The sequence below is a fragment of the Scophthalmus maximus genome, chromosome 1 (genome assembly GCF_022379125.1).
Source record: "Scophthalmus maximus strain ysfricsl-2021 chromosome 1, ASM2237912v1, whole genome shotgun sequence".
Taxonomy (NCBI): Eukaryota; Metazoa; Chordata; class Actinopteri; order Pleuronectiformes; family Scophthalmidae; genus Scophthalmus; species Scophthalmus maximus.
In genome coordinates, this window is record NC_061515.1 from 21,612,044 (window position 1) to 21,632,394 (window position 20,351).

At 45.1% G+C, this 20,351-nt stretch overlaps 1 protein-coding gene across 9 annotated transcripts in view; it reads left to right on the top strand.

Moving 5' to 3' along the window:
* The window catches only part of zeb2b (zinc finger E-box binding homeobox 2b), a 112,089-nt gene that overhangs the window by 70,399 nt on the left and 21,339 nt on the right, over positions 1-20,351 (top strand). The window contains exon 1 of one of the 9 annotated variants that reach the window (XM_035636768.2): positions 5,301-5,322. The exons of 7 other annotated variants lie outside the window; for them this stretch is intronic. Coding sequence is in view for 1 of the 2 variants with exons in the window: in XM_035636750.2 (XP_035492643.1) it covers positions 7,303-7,375 (73 nt within the window). In the remaining variant the exon portion in view is untranslated. Of the gene's footprint in view, positions 1-5,300; positions 5,323-7,236; positions 7,376-20,351 lie in introns of those variants that run through there. One more of the 9 variants, XM_035636750.2, reaches the window with a different exon arrangement.

A 20,351-nucleotide genomic window follows, 5' to 3' on the forward strand; every position in this document is an offset into this window, starting at 1 on the left:
CACTTCGGGAAAACCCACCAAGGTGTCCGTTTGCTCACGGTTCCAGCCCTTCAACCTGTCAGACACACTTTTGTGATGCCAAATCCCTCTATTCATTTTTCTCCTCTTCGGCACAAATATATTTTCCTTTTTTCTTTTCTCTTTCATCAAGGGCAAACCTGAATGCCGTGGAAAACACTCACACTCACACTCACACACACACACACACACACACACACACACACACACACACACACACACACACACACACACACGCACGCATATCCAGGGCAGGGAGATCTCCAGGGCCTGTCATTTTACATTTACATTTTAGCCATTTAGCTGACGCTCTCATCCAGAGTGACGTGCAAAGAGTGCAACGGCCGACTGAACCTGAATGTTCAGTTGTAGGTGAAAACATGCAAGCGGAGGAGAAAAGGTCAGGTTATTGCCTATTTACTGTGGTTTAGGGACACGGACCTTAAGACCTTTTAATTCATGAGATGCATTAAAAACCCGCCTTAAATTTCCATTTCAAATTGCTGTCAGAATGGATGCATCATCCGGACAACCCATATACATTAGTAATGTAACACAACATCCCTCCAGCCCCTTATCTTTGCACTCAAGTTCCACTCATTGTCTCTATCATGGAGACATTTTGAATAAGAACCCAGCTCTTTTACTTTTCAGGGGGAAAAAAAGGAAAAAAAATATAGCAGCAAGTATTCTCAGACTTTCCACCTGGTCGTCTGAATTATTCAAACGTGCAGGAAGTGAAGCCCACCCCTGCTCTCGCAGGTTGAAAATGGCCAAAATTGCTTCATCATGCCCAAGTTAAAGTATGCATACATTATTCAGTTTAAACCTGAGAAAAATCCGATGTCTCTTTTGGTTTTTGCGCTGGTGCAAAAGAGAGGGAGGAAAAAAAAACTAAGAGGTGGTCATTTTTCTGCCATCACGCCTCCTCTTCTTCTTCTCCTTCCATGATTGCTGCATCCATTTATTGATAAAGCATTTTCCAAATACCACCTTAAATTGAAAAAAAAAGAAAGTGCGTGTGGGCACGATCAATTTTCCACATTTCTTCTTCAAAGTCAGAGCTTAGGCAATCGTTTGCAGCTCGTATGTTTGATATAACCTGTAACCAGGTTTTCACTCCTCTCCATGGCTATCACACATGCACACACACACACAAAAAAAACTGCACCTCGACAAACTACACTCAGTCCTGGATGGTTTTTCTCTAATTGTTTCTGTCTTCTATCGACCGCCTTATTCATCCACTGTTCCCCATAATGAGAGATAAGTCGCTTCGCACTGTCAAGCACTTTTCTCATTTGTCTTGCACACTAACACTAATACACTCATACACACACACACACACACACACACACACACACACATATATATACGTATTTATAAATCTGTGTACAAACATACATCCTCCCCCCACTCTCTGACACATCTGCACACACACACACACAGCGTTGGGCCTAGGGCCTACTGAACGGCACTCTTATCTTCAACACACAGACTTTGCATTATGCCATCAATGAGCTAGTGTCTTCCAAACGCCACGGTCGCATTGATCTCCTCTCAGGTTGCACTACTTTGCCTCTCTGTGAATTGAAGTTAATTTAGCATTGTTAATCTAATAGGACGGCGCCTTTTTAAATACATCACCAGATTCGTTCAATGTCAGAGGTCCTTTTCCACACTGGCAATATTGTCTCTTTTTTCTTTTTAATTTGCTGCTCATGTATGCTATGAATATCCCCGCGCCGTGCATAATGTAATTAAGTATGGCCAATGCGGTGTGGGCAGCCGTCCCAGAGCCAGTCAGTTTGCTACCTCAAAATATGAAACCTTGTGAACCGCCAGCACTTTGCTTTGCCTTCATTCAGCTCTAGTGACATTAGTGCACCGAGCAACATTTCGCTGAGCTTTGTTACTGTAGGACTAAAGGCCCCCCATCATTTCTTTAAGTTTGAAAAGATATTGAACAGGAATTCCATGTGTCTTATATATCTTTTTAAATGCTATATGTATGGACTTGACCTCAACCGTGATTGGTTTGACCAAAGGTATCTGCCAGGTTAATGTACTGTCCTATGTGGCTTTTTTGTGCACATTTGCAAATGAGTTTATTGAGTTTCCAAAATCTCGGGTTTCTGTTCACCTTTGATCAAAAACAAATACAAAGGCAAATGTCATGTTTTCTGGAAGCCAACACAAAGTTCAACAGAAGCTTGCTGTGCCAAAGAAAATGTGTCAAAATGAGGCCGTGTGCTGCACAGACTTATCTGGTTTACTCTTCAGTGTCGCCAACCGAGTTGTGTGGTCTATCCCAGTTATGTAAACTCTGCCGGACAATAGCTGAATGTCTTTGCAAATTGTTCCCATCATCGAGGAAGTTTTCGTTTGCAGAAGTTGAAACTTTTCAGTCCAGCGGCAGTTGGGTGCCGCTCCATCCAGATGATTGTTTAATGGAGTAAGCAGAGAAAGTGTCACAGTGTAAGAACTTAAGGAATAATCCCAAAAGGAAACAGCTGCATGGGCAGGCTACAGCATTAGAGAGAGAGAGAGTGTGTGTGTGTGTGTGTGTGTTATGTAGGCCTGCATGTGTGTATTTACCAGCATGTGTTTCCCACAGTTTCCCAAAGCTTCTGTGTGATTATGTGTTCTTGTATTTCTGGACCACATGTGTCTCACAGTGATAAAAAAAAAAAAAAAAGATTCTCCTGAACATTCCAGCTGTTACGGCTCCAGTTAAGGGTTAAAACGTGGCCTTTGGTTAGAGTTGAGGAAAACAATGCTCTTAAGGAACATCCTCACAGGTATTGCAATAGAAATATGTAGTTGCATGTGTATGTCTGTGTCTGGGGTCGGAAAGACAAAGTCATTTCCTGTCATGTCAGCTGTTGTGCTGTTGTTCCAAACGGGGCTCAGGAGAGATTTGGGGGTGGGGGAGTTGAGGAGGAGACGCGCGGCCGAATGTAATTTCTTGCCATCCTGACAGCACCGCGGAATAAAGTGGCGCTCTCTTCCCGGGTGATTGGAGGGAATTGCTTCTCGGGGTGACAAATGATTAGCTGTTATCTTGGACAGGATTTGGTTCCTACAAGCAGACGGCAAGTCAGCCGGGTGAGCGGCAAGTCAGCCACCCGGCCGACTGACTGCGCTGAGTCAGGTAACTCCACGGGAGGACAAGGGCATATTCACAGGAAATGAAGTTGCCAGCCATGGTTAACCCCCTCTCTCCTCTTCCTCCCCCCATCCTACGTGAAGCCCACCAGGACAAAACCTAATCCACTCTGTCAGGGGCAGATTACGACTTTGTTTAATTGGAGATGGGCTCCGCTGACAATCGGCCCTGTTGTTGCGCAGTTGTGCAGGTGTTTCATTGGTGCTTTTCATCGCGATGATGCATTCACTGTTATACCAGCAGCTTTTCTGAGTGTCAGCTCAGACTCTAGTAATGGAACACATCAGTATTTTCTATTGTAGAGTGAAAATCAACAAAATGTTGGGCCTTGGTAGCAAGGATTGAAAAACAATATAAACCCCACCCAATAAACGTATTCAAATGTTTGATGAGCCACATATATAAGGGTTGTTGTACCTCACACTTCTTCATGGAAACAAGATCAGTGTCTTGAGATGTACAAAACTTAGTTAGAGCCTCAAGCATTTGAATGCGTGTAAGAAAAAGATCAGTTCCTCCTCGCGAGAAGAAGAATTCATGCTGAGGTGAACCGAGGGGAAATCTGACTTCTTCTAAAGCAGGTCCTAATGAAGAGGGTTGAATCTAGCGTCTTACACAGGCTAAGGATTTTGACACATTAATCCCTGGGTAGACTTCAAGCTTTTGTCCATCTAATGGCTCTTTGGCACCTTGGATTCCTGTTGGAAGCCAATTTGTAGTACTGACATTGAGGCGGGCGATACAGCTCAGCGGCGGCGGCCACATTTAGAGAGAAGAGTCAAGGTGTTAAAGGCTGATTGGTTCCTCTCTGCAATGCAATGGGCGGCTGGTTGTCACCCCAGAAACACATGCTTCTCAAATGGGAAAACGTGTAGACATTGGCCCCTTTTTTTACCTTACCATGCCCTGTACTGATAAGAGAATTTGAGAGTTATAGTCACATTAAGGGGATGCTTGAGAGGAGGGAGAAAAAAGTCTGAGCTTGAAATACCCGTCTGTCGCAAGAGTAAATAAGTTCTTCCCATGCCAGCGAAACCCTATGGGATCAATTAGCTGCCCATTACCATAGATACAGAGAGTTTCTTACGCAACAGCTCGCCTCAAAATTTAAGTGGAGGGAGGGAGGGAGAAGACAAGAGGGGGAGAATGTTTAAGGATCTTGTCAAACCTCACCTCTGGGTTGAACAAGCGTTGCGGGAGGCTCTGGCATGTCGTCCGGGTCACGAAAACAACATGAAAACGTCTCTGTCAGCTGCTCTGTTTTCATTACCTGAAACAACAAACAGTGCTGGAAAAAAAAAAGGAGACAAGGAAGGAAAGAGTGAGTGCTCCCCCGGGGCGCCATTTACTTCCTGTACAGATGAGAAGATAGGTGAAAAAGGATTACTTGGCTCCTGGATTGGGTTATTTTCTCCCTTCTCGGCCATTTCTCTTCCCCCTCGTTTCACTGTCATCTCTCATGCGACCCGGTTACTTTTTGGGAATGTGAGACAGCGTTTTTTTCCGAAAGGCTAATGGCTGGATCTAGGCGGAACCTAAGCGCTAACTCTGCCAGGGTTAAAGGTTCAATCTCCCATGGGAAAGTTGGTAACACTGCCAGGCCAGCAGTCGAGCTCCCCCTGGGATTGCCCATGCTAAAAATGTATGTTGCAGAGGCACTTTGGATAAAAATGTCCACCAACTGGTGAATGCTATGTTAACTGCTCTTGAGGGAATAGTCCCACAATAACAACCACCCAGCCGAGGTTCTGCATGAATCCTTCTCTTCTCCGACCACAGGGAAGAGGGCATTGTTTAGCAGTCCCACCCTTGCTGCCCTGAGGTTGCTGATATTTTAACTGAAGCGATGATAGCCTCAGTTGTTTTCCTCTTGAGGGGCACCTCCCCCCCCCCCCCCCCCCCCCCAGTCTTCTACCTCTCTCCCTCTGTGGGAGCTCCACTTTTTTAACTTCTTCTCTGTGATTTATGACCTCTCCATCAGATACATCCCATGGGTCCTCCCCCGGCGCGCACACAGCCCTGCCACAGTGACTCCTGACTAAAATGGATTAGGTGCAGTTATCCGCAAATGGATCCGCGACTACCTCTGTCCCGTTAACTCGCCGGCTGAGACGTCGCCTGGTTTGATTGCAAAGGTGGAGTGTGCCACGAGCAGCTCACTCTGATGCGCGGCGTCTCTGTTTGCCCGCTGTAATTACCTGTTTTGAATGAGTTAATAGCCATAGAAAACCCGTTTGGCGGGGATAAAAGGGACAGTATCTGACGTTCAAAGCGATGAGAGGGTTTTAACCACTCTGGGGGGTGTGTGTGTGTGTGTTTGTGTGTGTGTGTGTGTGTGGGAGGGGGACACTTTCCTTTATTCACTCTCGAAGGGGAAGAAAAAAAGTTTCCTTATCAGGTATGTACTTAAAAGGATCCCACTGCTGGAAGTGCACTGTCTTGGGGGAAAGCGGAGAGAAAGATGAAAGGCTTTTGTTAAAAGTGACGCTTGGCCCAGGTTTCCTGTGCCTTGCCTCGACTCTGCTGTCCCTCCCCGCCTGAGTGCTCAGCTCTCTCCTCCCACTTTTGCCTTCTCCACCTCGCAAAGCTGTCTTTGAGGGGGGAAAAGTAAACCCGTCTTGCCGCCTGCCGGTGTTAGATTAAATACCGAGATGGCGACAGGAAAAAGGCAGGGAGGAAAAACAAAAAAAAAAACAGTGCCTGCCTGCCTTGCTGGCTGGCTGGCTGGGCTGGGGTGAGGGATATTGGAGGAGAGTTATCAGGTTGAACGACGGAAACTGCCAGTTAGTCAGCAAGACTCCCAATCCGGTGTAGTCCAAACATGCCGCCCCGGGTTTTCAATGACACGGTAATCTGTCCCAGGGAGTTCAGGGTTGATCTAAAAAGGAGAACTCATCTTTTTTTTTCGTTTCCCTTATCACACCGACATAGCAGACTGGAGGTGCCTAAGGCCACTAACACAATAACAAGAGAATAAAGTGATCTTCTTGAGGGAGGTTGTATTGAGTGCATTTGTCATGGCTGAACTATGTCCTGGTGGGGCTTTGCTTCATCGGTAAACACAGAGTTAACAGCGGTGTTGGACATTTCGCAGAATGCATTTCCTTTCATTTGCACTGTGCAAATGATTTGCCCCTTACACGGGAAAATAGTAATGATATGATTTCCGGGAGCTGTGGAAATTGGAGACCTGTGAGGCCATAAGGGAGCTTCTCGAGCCGCTGAGATGAGGTTTCCGAGGGATGTGAGGGAAGTCCGAAGAAACAATGAGTGTAAGACTTTTTGTTTTGGCGTAGTTCCCCATATCTCTCTCTTATTCTACTCTTTCCGCCCTGCCCTGCCTGACTAATCAGGACTGCTGGGAGAAATGGTAATAGCCTGCTTGCAATGACAGTGGCCTGGCAGGTTTGTAAGTGCTCCACGAGGGAGAGAAAAAGAGCAGCCAGCACTATGCATCCCAGAAATGAGACTCAATAAGCACAATAATGTGTTTAACTTGTAAACTAGTGTGGGTGACAGATTACGGCCGGTCCCGCAGTGTTGCGAGGAGCCGCCGCCTCAGACGTTCACCTTTTGCCTCTACATCTGTCCCGCTAATGGGCTTCACTTCCACTTCTTTGCCAGCGCGATAGAAACCCAGCTCCTAAAATCCTCGGGCGAAGCTCTCATTCCACCCCTCATTCTATTTCCCAATTAGACGAGGGGGCATGATTAGTTTATTAGCAGTAGCAAAAGCTTCGGCGAATGTGTTTGCGGATTCTTAGCCGTTAATGAGCAAATTCAAACCCTATTGAACGGACGCGGGTGGGAGGGGGAGGTTATTCACGTGCGTGCTCGGCTAATAATAGCGTCCCAAAGACAAAAGATGGAGGAAATAGCATTATAGGAGAGGGAGGTGGGGGGCAGAACAATGGAAGCCTACCGGCGCTGTTAATGGCATGCTCTTTCATTTTGAAAATTGTTTCCCTTTTGGAATTATGTATGCTCGCCATCCTCTCCTTCAGGGTTTTGCAAAGCGTATATACACCTACTGTTCTTCCACAGCCAGCTGCACTCACACCAGGGAATAGAGGCACGTCTTGAAGCACAGGAGACAGTCGTTCCACCTGTGGGAAATGAACTCCAGCGCAACCCCCTCTTTGTTTTCCCTCTTCCTTGGCAGGCTTAACCACCTCCTTTACAAGCCAGGTAAATTGTTCATTAGGGCTGAGGTAAAAGGGGGGGTGGGAGGTGCAAGAGAGGAGGCCTTTTTTCCCCCTCTCCCTCGCACGATGGCTGAGAAGTGCGAAGAACAAACAAGTCGGAGCATTTGTTCAACGGTGTAATCTACACATCAATTATCCTGCCGAACTAATTAGCACCTTGGCATACCCCAGGTACCTGAGCACTCGCACATGCTCGACTCTTTCAAGCCACTGATCAAAAAAAAGGAGAGGATTGAGACTAGGGGAGGCAGAACCCAAGGGTAGGTGTGTGTGGGGGGGGTGAAAGCCTTAGATCAAAATTTCCTTTTTACTTACAGTATGTGGAGACTACAGTGGGTGAATGCGAGCATGCAATGCGTTGCAGCCATTCACGTCAAGCCAAAAGGAGCTGCTCAATTATGTAAGCTGTAGATATACATACATGCACACACATGACTGAGTCGATGCCATCTTGGCTGTAAGTAAGAAATTCAAATTTCAGTTTGTGTTTAATCCCTCGTTTTACCTTTAATTATCTCTCACAGAGTTATATTCAAAATACACAATGCCAAAATTAATGGGATCAACAAGGCATGGGAAGGTCAAATGTGAGCAGGAGACAATAGTATTTAGACTTTATTAAGCCAATTATCTTATCTTTACTGGGCAGAAATTGAGATGATTCTCCTTAGATACCAATCTAATAAAACAAATAGGTATATTAAGGGTCATACCTTTAAACATGGGGGCGGCTGCTGTTTTGAACCTTCCCGTGTAGGTCTTAGCTTTCTTATTAAGGTGTAGCACAGTATGTGATAGAGCCCCAGGTATCTACATCCCCTACTGCCCCCCCCTCCTGCTTCCACCCTCAACTCCCACCATGTAATTAAAAGTGTAGTTTTCGCCCTCCCACGGCTAGATAAGAAAGACAGGTACAACATGAAAAAAAAGGAAAATGCAACAGGCAAAAGGGAAAAAAAGGAAACAAAATGCCTCGGTCTGCTCCAGTTTACTCCCACCCACGTCATGTATAAGTCATGGGCTCAGGGGCCTCTGACTGCAGCGCCGCCTGTTTGTGCCGTTTACCGAGATTGAGAGAGAGGTTAAGTTGTGTCATCTCACTGCTGTCTTACACCTGGCGTACCTTGCCGCAAGCACTGTCTAACACAAACACACACACACACACACAGAGATGTAGCGGTGCATAAGGTGTGCAGAAGCTCACCCCCGTTCACAGTACGGCGATGAATATGAACTAAAATTGCAAATACCATTACCTCTAAGATCTTAAAACGCACACTCTTCTTGCTGCATATGGCGCTCTGTCGTATACTGTAATTTACTTTATATATGTAACACAAAAAGACACCTAGAAAGTCAGGTGCTTCTCTTTTTTGCATTTGCAAATTGAAAAAGCCCTTTTCACCATTTAAGGCATGTGATGCCAAAGTGCCCTTGGGCACCATGCTGACACCTTGCAGGCCTTAGAAGCTGTTGAGATTTCCCTTCCAGGAGATGGGTTTGGACAGTGAGGTTGTTGCTTTGACAGTAAGCAGAGCCCCCTATCTGTCCAAACACCACTAGCTCTTAGACCCCCTCCTGGCTGGCTGGTATCTAATTGGGAAGTTGGTAATAGTGTCAGAGTGTCGCCTTTCTCCAGAGGGCTCTCCCTCTCTGCAAAGCCCAGGCCACCTCTCCACTATGTGTGTGTGTGTGTGTGTGTGTGTGTGTGTGTGTCATTTACTGATTGGCGGCCCAGTTTGCCGGTTGCCTGCTGAGGCACTCGCACACGTGCACACACACGCACACACACACACACACATGCTAACACAGTCCCCATTTCCTGGTGCTTGTTTGATACCTGGTGGGGAATAGTATTCAGGTGACAAAGATGTGCCCTGTGTGTGTGTGTGTGTGTGTGTTTGTGTGTGTGTGTGTGTGTGTGTGTGTGTGTGTGTGTGTGTGCATGTGTGTATTGTGGGGGTAACAGATGTGATTTTACACCCTCATTACCATGTGAATGAGGCCCCGGGCCCCCAGATTGGCTCGGGCCAGAAAGGAAGAAGAGGACTCAATCCTCCTCATCCCCCCTTCTCACCCTCATGTGGCCCCTCACCTGAACCCCCACCCCCACAGTTCATCTTGTCTGATCCCTTTAGTCCATCTGAGGTCCCCCGCTCGACTCCCCCCTTCTGTTTCCCCCCTGAACACACAAACACACATGCACACGCACAGTGATCGACCTTTAAACAGCTGGCGACTGGCAGAGTTTTATGGCAGCAAGAGGTCTCACTCCCCCCCCACCCTGTTTTTTCTTTTCATTGTCAGCCTTAGTCCATGATGTGTTACCACTTTGATTTTGAAGTCCTCCCCTTATAACGAAAGAACAAAACAGTCAGACATTTCATCGGAAAATATTTCACAACTCAAACGCAAACTCTTTTTTGAGACGCAGCAAGGCCAGAGTGGCAGCAGGGAGACGGAGGCTGTTTTAGCTCTCAGGTGCTGTTTGGAGGAGATAAACGTGGCTGTGGCCTTGTAGCTGTGGACAAGAATGCAAAACAAGACCAGATCAGACCGGTTGTTTTTTCCCCCTGCTCAACACTTTTCGCGTCTGTGAATAAAGGTGAAAGAAAGTCTTGGATGAACGCCTGTAACCTCACCGATGTCTTAGTAACAGCTGCGGTGGTGACACATGAAGGTGAAAGGTGGAAAAAGAAGATTTCTGCTGCAATAGAAATCCCAAAAAATTGAGCAAGACTATGATATGATACTGTTTTAGTGCAGTAATAGTTTTCCCTTGCAGCCCCCGAGTGGGTATTCAACCTCTCGCCCAGACAGTGCTGGTGCCTTGCTCAACCCACAGACCAAACGAGGACAAGTATTCATTTGTGTCCTCAGTTCCCAAGTTGAAATCCTCCGGCCTTGATTCCGTAGCTCTTTTTTGGCAATACTAAAAGCATGAACACCGAGCAGTGATACATTTTTTCCTTTACAAGAAAAATCAAAAATAGATACATAGCATTTAAGAAAAGAAGCCTTCATTTGTTTCTTCACAGCAGCTGGATCTCATTCTCTCTCCCGGTCAAGGAAATCAGCATCAAAAGCTTCTGTTCGCCGGTAATTACGGCTCAGGTTCTGCTTAACTGTTATTAACAAAAAAAAAAGTACAGTAATCTGGCCTGGCAGTGCAATATGTTACCGTGGCTTTCTAATTAATCTTACAGGGAGCGTAATAAATTTACAATATCAGATTGGCGCAATACTGTATATAGATTTATTAAAGCTTTTAATCAGTTCTGGCAAAATTAATTTTGCAATGATTGCTTACATTTGAATTTGCATATGCTTAGTGCGAGTAATTTATTTTATAGATTCTTTTTTATTAAAACGAGGCACGTGGGGGCCGTCAGTGATGAAGAATCACTGGATTTTGATTCTCTGCGCTGCGTGGGAAGTCAGTTTCTTCATAGGTGCGAGGGAAGGTGATGCACCCCCGGTAACAATAGCATAGACTCGTCATGCTGAACCTATTGTGTTGCAATATAAGTTTTGCACCTTCTGAGGTTGTTTAGGAGTATTTTATGTTAATCTGAAATGAGCACACTAAGGACACTGGAGGAAGCTTTGGTTCAGGAAATAGCTGAAAATTCGACTAAATAGCCAAAGCCAACTTTCTGTTCCGTCCATTTTTTTCAGAACTTTAATATCATGCTCTCAAGTACGTAAAAAAAGTAAGTTTTGAGGTTCAATACCCAGCAGCGAATCTTCTAATTACGGCTCTGTGAAGGGTTTGGAACGGTTTGAGGCGTTATGGCATGTTTGACCAGATTTGACCGTTGTACTTTTTAGGTAGATTGAGAAGGGAAAAAAATCAAATGGAAAGTCGTCAAAAGGTAGTGACCGATGTGTACGTCTTTAAAGTCTTCTGTTGCATCTCTGCCTGTTCCGTGACTTCCCCTTCATCCCTTCCCTCTTCGTCTCCCTGCTCTCCCTTCTTGTAAATACTCACAAAAACACAAGCCTTCGGAGAAACACACACAGATTTCCACTCCCACACTTACACACATTAACACGCGCACACACACACACACACACACACACAAGCACACACACACACACACACACAGGAGCAGTGTAGCACTTCCAGGGCAGATAAGAGTGATTCATAAACAGATGAACCTTAAAGCAGATGTGTTATCACAGTGGTGCTGCGCACAAAGTACTGCAAGGCCACAGCGGCTCACGTGGTGCCTTCACACACATACTAATGGACACACACACACACACACACACACAAAGCCAGGTTCCATGTTAAATACTCAGACCTGATAACAGAAGGCTGTGACTATCAATTTGGCGCCCCCACCCCACTCCACGCCAAAATCTGACCTGATACGAGGCCGTGTCAGCAGATTCCACCACCTGAGTGTGTGTTAACATGGTGTGTACTTCTTTGTGTGTCTCTGTGTGTATATGTGTGTGTGTGTGTGTGTGTGTGTGTGCTTTTACATGTGTGAAAGAGTGTGCTTCTATTTATAAAAATGTTCTGCATGCCGTTTTGTCATGTGTGTTTGTGCGTTTATTTTTATGAATGCATGTTGCTGCCACATCCTACACATGGTGTGTATATGTGTGTTTTGTGTGTGTGTGTGTGTGTGTGTGTGTGTGTGTGTGTGTGTGTGTGTGTGTGTAGGCCAGGGCGTGGACTCATGGCATTGAGCCAGGGTGTCCCTTTGAGACTGGGCAAGAGGAGGAGGAGCAGGAGGGGATGGAAATGAAGAGGGAGAAAGAGGGAGAGAGAGACTCTAGACCGTAGAGAAAGAGGAACGATTTAGATAACAGTCTCAGGTTTTGGCATGCACTTACACGCGCGCGCGCACACACACACACACTGACACACGCTCTCTGCTATCAGAAACACATTATTATCGGAGAGAGCTGACCACAGGAGAACCTTGGCAAGCACTCTGAGATAGGCTCTTATATTTTTCTCCCTCCCCAGGGAAGAATTCACGAATTAAATCTTTCTATTAAATGTAACTCTTCCCTCCTCCCACAAGAATACAAACAAGAAGAGAAATATTCCATGCTCGCGTCACAACTGGTGATCATTTTCATCATGGACAGTTCACTTTAAATTAACTGAGTAATTATTTAGTGTATATAATGTAAAATGGCTGTTGTGAGCTATTGGATCTCAATGTTAAATTGCAATTCAAAAGTCAAAGAAATGCAGCCAATTAAATTATTTGAGAAGCTGGAGATTGTTAAAAAACGAATAAATATTTGACCTGTTTAAAATTTGCTGTCAATTATTGTCCGTTGTGCGACTAATTGATTATTATTTGAATTATGAAATAGAAATGTACAAATTGTGCCTGGTTGCAGATGAGCAGTTTGCGAAAAATGTACAACATGTAAATTCATTAGTGAACTAATCAAAATAAGTTAGTAAACTATAATAAGAATATAATGAAAATCTGAATTACCAATACCAACTTCCACAGTAGCTAAAATGTGATTTGTTTTAATATTTGTGCTATTTCTTTTTCCCCCCCTCAACATTTTATCTGGGGAATGTTTTATTTTTGCTTCAAGTATTGGTACTTATTCCCTTTCATTTTAATGTATGCATGTTTATGGCATTAATATTCAGCTGAGAACATGCGTGTAAACACATATCGGTCCCGCTATTCTGGCAAGACAGATTCCACACATCTGCTTTATTAGCTGGTGTATTCTGCTCGGTGTTAACGTGCAGGTGCTCTTGTCACAGTCGTCGCCGCCTCTGCCGCCGCCTGTTCTCCTTCTTTACAATTTACATTTATACATCGACGCACACACAAAGCCCCGCAAATTTCAAATACTTTAAAGCACTCGCTGCATTCATTCAGCTCGGAGCATAAAAAGGGCTTTTATAGTCAAGGGGAAATTAGCAATGGTCTCCCTTTATGTGTGTGAGAAGCACCGCTTTGCCTGCGAAGACTCCAAAACTGGAAGCAGTTCACCCAGCAAATGTTTTTCCTTTTTTTTCCCCGTCAGTGTGTGTGTGTGTGTGTGTGTGTGTATTTGGTTAGTTACAGTAATTATGGCCCAATAACTGACAGCCAAAACCAGGCAGGAGAAAAGTAGAAGGGGGCTGTTTTTTCTCAGTCACGCGCAGCCTCACTGCCGAACATCTGCTGAGAGATTTGCATATTAATTAACCCATATTAACTCTAATTATTCTGGGAAATTATCAAATAAATTAAATTTTCTAATTTTAACCATTTTTTCCCCCTCTTCCCATTGCCTGGTGTGTGTCAGGGTAACATCAGGAGGCAAGGGGAAGCTCACCTGAGCTTGAATAAAAAAATATACATCTCCCCTGCATGCACCCCACCCACCAACACATATACACACACACACACATACATTTCCCTCCCCCCTTTTATACCCCTTCCCTACCAACCTTTCCCCTCCTCTGTTCTTCTCTGAATTCTCCCTCCCACTCCTCTCCTGGCCTGGGAGTCCTGAGGGCAGCCAGGGGAAGCTTTTGTGTGTCTTTTTTATTCTTCTTCTTTGGCTTGTGTGACGAGAGGGAGGAGGAGGAGGAAGAGGAGGTGGGGGGGGTGGGTTACTTCGAACATTTGTTGGAGGCAGGAACATGTGTGAACTGGGGGAGGAGGAGGAGGAGGAGGAGGGGGGTGGTGGCACAGATGGTGAATCCGTGCAGGACCCAGCAAAGGTGGGACCCCAATGCTGTTGAGCGGACCTTGTAGCTTTCCCTGCCTCCCTCTGCCTCCCCAGCCTGTTGCTTGGGCCTCATTGGCAAATAAATGGGACTTTAATTGAATTAGAGTCAGTGGTGCTGCGAGGGTCTCCTCGCGGACAAAACCAAGTAGCCATTGGATGGAGGCGTAGCAACCTAATGGAAGTTTGCCTACTAACCCAAATGATCACAGCATTTTTTTAAATCTGATATATGCTTGCTGTTTTTTTTTACATAAACAGTGCTTTAAATATTTTACTATATTTATGTGCTAATGTCAGAAAAATGATGCAAAGTTCAGGCATAAACATTAAAAAAATGACTTGTTTTCCAGGGATGATGGTCTATCTTTGCAGCCTAAAATAGTCAATATCATTTAATCATGCACATATATTTTTTTTCTCCCTTCAAGGACCAAAAAGTCAATTTTAGTAATAACTCACCAGAAATAAGGGAAAAGAATCTGCGGGTTTTAAGTGATATGAAGAGGAAAATTAATTTGTACTGGTTCGAAATGGTTTCTCGTTTGCAATAAATACATGTAAATGTAGTGGAGTTTTAAACAAGACTAAAAGCATATAAACACCTTCAAATAATGTTGTCTATAACAACTCATATCAGTCAAACACACTTACACACACACACTCACTCACTCTTCAGCGACACCCCTCCACCTCTCTATAGACACACACACTGCCCAGACAGACACACACACATAGACACACAGAATCCCAGGTTGCGTTTACACTTCACTGGGTTTTCACCATTCATCGCCTCTCCCAAGTCGCCCCCTCCCCTCCCCTGGCCCTCACCCCTCACTCTCTCTCTGTCTCTTTTCAGGGCTTTTGTTTGCCCTCTGCCACCGTCCTTTCACCGACTTGGCCCTGATTTGCCCCTTGTGCTCGATCGCACCATTATACCGAGACAAGATAGCATAAAATATCCAAACATGCCTGCTATTCTTTTGTCTGGCATGACTTGTGTTTGAGTTCGGTTATAAACGGCACCAGTGTTTGAAGGAAAAATCCGTTTTTCTGAGATGCGTTACATTGAACAAAGGAATCATATTTTAAGTTTATTCAATCTTTTTTTCAGTTTTAGTCAAAGCTTTAGAAATTAATAATTCAGTTTCACATGAGTGAATTCAGCTTTAATTGAATTGACCTTTTTAGCTTAATTCGAATTTTGATATCTATCAAAAAAGAAAACTATCAGTATCTTAAAATAGATGATTATGTAGTTGGTGATTTTGAACAAACTTTCTTTTTTAAACATGAATGTCTTAAAAGTAATGACATAGACAAGACAACAATATATAACAAATTGGGAAAAAGCAAACAAATATCACCAACAATAAGAGAAAAAGATGACATCAAGGCCATTTAATAGTATGAAGAAGGTTTAGTTCTTTATTTAAAAATAAGGTGAGTGCACTGAAAAGCTGTCTCGCTGTAGGTGTGAGGTTTCCATCAGACAGGAGTAGGATTTACCCCGGGAAGTGCTTAAACTGTTGCAGACAGGAACAATGGCAGACAAAAGGTCATCATGAGAATCCACTACTGCTGGCCATAGCCACAAGGCAGCGACCTCGCTTCCCCCTTAATGACCTCCCACACACACACACACACACACACACACACACACACACACACTGACTAACTCAGCGCTCCTGCTTCCCCGTCTCCCTCGCAGCCATCCAGGTGATCCGCTTGGCTCACATTCATGAGACAGGGAGCGAGCGCGAGCAGTTATCGTCCAATAGGGAGAATGTCCTGGCTCATTATCGGCGTAGGAGGCCGAGCGTGTCACCTGGAGCTAAGCCTCGACACTCGACTAAAAAGTCAGCCGGGGTTAGCGCGAGAGCGCAAACGTGGGTGTTAGTCGTTCTCCCCGCAGCCATCACCTCTACCATTGGCCTGTCGAAACACAAAGAGCTCTGTTTCTCTCTGGCTCCGAGACTCAAGCAGGAAGGGCTTTGAGTGCCGCCTCCTCTGGGCACTGGACGACTACTTGGGGATGGTTAAATAAATGTGATTATACCTGTCGGCATTGTGAAATGTCTTTCCCCGGAGGAGTGCAGGTGTAGCACCTTTGAACTTGGCCTCCACAGCTGAAAGAAGGGGGGGATTTACAGGCTTTTTTTTTTCTCAAATTGACATAAGGGACTGGCCTTACTCGCTCAAGTAAATGTTAGGTGCAAAAACCTGCGGTCCACTGTTGAATGTTCACAGCTGTGCACCCTTTCAAACGGCAGCTTTATTCAGTTTTCCAAACTTAAAGAAAGAAAGAATGTTTTCCAACATGTACGACCAAAGTTCTGCTTTTTAAGGAGGCTGAAACAAGGCTTGACTATTTTACAAAAGAATATACATTGAGACCTAAATGCAAATTCTGCCATCGAAGACTCACTATAAGTGTGCACACAAAATCAGTTTTATTTTCCCTAATGGTACACTCCCTCAGCTTGAAAGAAATTCCGCACGTACATAACATGCACACGTTTGCACACAAGTTTTTGGACAAACAGATGCATGGGGTCAACATCAAAGGCGCGAGCGGTATTCCACCGGGTGACTTTGGGTGTCTTTGAATGCAGCATGTGGTCCGACAACTGTCGTCAAAGTCGCACACAAAGTGCATTATCTCTGGGTGTTGCAGCAGTCGATTATGACTCCCACATTAAAGGCATTTTTGATCAATGGAGCCATTCGTTCACTGTCAAACCTGATGCTTTGTAAATACAATCATTTTAGATTTGGAGCTTGTTTCCCGGCACTGAATTAATGCCACTGGCTTCTCAGTATCTGCAGAATACAACTGTCACAGCTGAAGTATTGCCTGTGCCATTGTTTTTTTTTTCTTTCTTCTTTATTTATCTTCATCAAAGAAAATGATGAGATTTTAATAAGACTTTCTCCCTTTGCTCTCTGGTTCTCTCTCAGGCTGTCGCTGCTGATGCTTCCAGCCATCTTAATCAATATACAATACTCCTCTACTCTCTGTACTCCTGTTTTTGAGTGACAGAATAATGCCAGGCCTGTGAAAGGGTTATGTCAGATAGTTTAAAACCCGACATTAAACAAGAATTGTGCTGTTACATTTGTCATGTTAATTATCTGCAAAACTCAAGTCAAAGAGACTCCCTTTATTTACCTTAAACGGTGGGAGAGATTTAAAAAAAGAGACAGAAAGAAAACAGGTAGCAACAGTTTGTAAAATGTCAGCCGTGATTGCTTTTGTCGAGGATGACACTTAAGGTAAGAAAAGGAGAGGAGAGGCCTTTGAGAAGTAAACATCATCTTTTCTTTGTCTTTCTCGCCCCTCGACAAGCACAAAAGGCCGATTAAGAGCTAGGTTTCGGGGGGGGGGGGGGGGGGGGGGGGGGGGGGGGTCTAACTGCCTGCGAAATATTAGTAGGTTAAAATTACTTTGTTGTGTGACACAATACCAAAAGATGCTTCATGCTCAGAGAGGGAGAGGCTCCTGTCAACGGTGGCACCTCAACAATGGCGGCTTTCTTGATGTTAACACTACGCGTTTGACTTGACGAGCACCCCGCTGTCATTTCGCCTTCCTGGAGGTACACGTTGAATGCGGAGGAGACAGCTGACGTTCACAAGATTGCGTCTACTGTAGCTTTCAGAGACAGTTCAACGCCCCCCCGTGCTTAAATGTGCTCAGAAACTTGAGGACAGGACGTCACAAGAGAGGTTTAGAGGGGGGGGGGGGGCAGCAGGAGACAGAAAGTGGTTCAAACCGGTGACAAAAATTAAAATATAAGCTCCACTTTGCCTCTCCAGGATTTACTTTGAGCCCCTATATTCTCAAACATACCCTGAGATTTTGTTGCAGAAGGTCCACAAAGGTCCGTCATTCACTATGTGGGAGTATGAAGTCAGAGCGGTGTGCGTTGCTGTGGTGGAGGTAAACAAAAAGAAGCTCCCTCGCTCTTTTTATTGGGGAAGAATAGGCCCTTTAAAACCTGTCCAGCCTTAGATAATTTCATTCAGCCGACCCCTGATCCACCGTCATTGAATCTGCATCCAGAGATCAGGTTCACAGTGACGGGTTGATAGCTTCCCAAGCCTCTTGGCCTTTTGTTCTACCAGCTCCGTGCCGCCGCAGTCCCCCTCCTCTACGAGTTTGGGGACACAGAGCTGATGGGACACCGCAAAGTAAAGTTCCAACACCTCAGGGTCGACTGGACTCAGAGATTCCAAAATGATGATTTTAATGGCTTGGTTTGAGAGTTTCCTGAGTTTGACAAATGTTTTAGCGTCTCAGTGGTCTAGTAGACTTTTAACTTTCCAAAAGTCACTCAGCAAAAGGCACAATATCAGTTGTACCAAGGTAGATGTAAGACCACCCAGGAATTCCTAACGTCTCTCTCCACTCCCGGGTCTCCGGCCTCGGGTTTTGTCATCTCCAAGGAGTATTAGTGAGTCTGAACTTGCCTAAACCCTTGTGATCACACCTCTTGAAAAGGTTTTGTTTCCTCCGTCGATTGGTATTCGAGGCAGGTCACCGCACTCCCACCCTCCTCCGCCGCCCCCCACTCTTGCCCGGCTGCCTGCCACCCTCCTCCCCCCTTGCCTCCCCTCCCACATTTGAAAGCCCTGTTTTCATTTTAATTTGCACCTGTTGTGCAGTTGTTCGCTGAAGGCAAGTGCGGACCAGTCGGTCGTATAGAGACGTGTCAGGAGGAGATGTGGGGAGGATTATCTTTTCATATGTATAATGTCTTCAGAAATGTCATGCGTGTACTTCATCTTGTTGGCGCTCTTGATTCTGGGAAAGTTCAAGAGGCCGGGATACTTTTTGGCCTCAGCAGCTTTAATTTTGACACAAAATTGCCACAATTTAGCTTTTTTAATTTCCCGTAGGGTTCTCTATGTGAGTCGTTTTGCATATTCTACACTATTTATGCGCAAATATTAAAACGTGACATGACATGTAAAAGCTATTATATACAAATCTGTTGATTTCCACCAAAGACCTTGCTGACTTATGGGCTTGCTACAGCTTTTTTTATTACTCCCAAACATACATTTAACTGAAGCACTTTAAAAAAAGCCTCCACCTTCGCTATGGCGGCTCAAACTTGGGGCCCTTCCATGATTGGCTCTTACCGCAGAACATTCTTGTACAAGCCGCCAATAAGGTGTGTCCCCATGCCATGCTTTTGGCTCGCCGAGTGCTCCATCTGCACTCCTCCAATAAGTCTTCTGACGTCCTTATTCTGCCGCGATTTACGCTGCGGCCGATGGCTGCCGATGGCTGCCGATGGCGGTGACTAATTTGCACGCGAGCCACCTTTGATTGAGTTCACAGTCCTTGTTTACAGGCTGTCTATTTTAAGAAAAGCAGGCATATGTCTGGGACCTGAGTGTTGTGGAACCAGGCGAGCCTGCTAAAGCGGTTCTGGAGTTTGTGTGTGTGTGTGTGTGTGTGTGTGTGTGTGTGTGTGTGTGTGTGTGTCATGCCACCTCCCTGGATGTGTGCATTCAGTCGGCCTCAAGGCCCTGTCGTGTTCCTATATTTTCATATGTTAGGAAACATTTATATTTATGTTCATGGTTCACTGGCGAATGCAAATGTGGAGACATCTGGGGGGTACAAGCAGTGAATAATCTAAATTACTATAGGTTAAGCCTTTTGTATGCATAGCAACCACATTTGTAATATCGCATTGCGCTATGCGGAGCATTTCAAACGTGAAGGGTATGCTCCGGAGCAGAGCCCTCCTGAAAGGTGCAGCTCGTTGGCATCCGAGGCATGTGAGCAGGACTGAAAATTAGTGGCTATTTTGACTCGCATCTCCTCGACAGCTGTCTGCCCACTGCTGTGGTTCAGTCACGAATTCCAGTCGCGGACGCTGTAATTGGGGTGTAACCCACAAAAACACACAAAAAAAAACCCTCCTACGCCTTGGAGGAAGCAGTGATGTGGGGTGACCTTTTTATAATCTAGGAGTACACCTCAATTTCCAAAACAACATAACATCCCTTTTGAAATCCCTCTGTTATTTTCGTTTTGGAATTTAATCAATAAGCTGACACTTACTTGCATGTTTCAACAGTGTATCCCTACATACCTTAATCAATAACTTTACATGGCTGCCAAAACCTTCAGAAATTTTGCAATAAACATCAATAAGAGCTGCTTCAGAAGCTCTGAGCACATCTGACAGGTGCTGCGATGATAAAACTTTCGGCAAATTGACTCC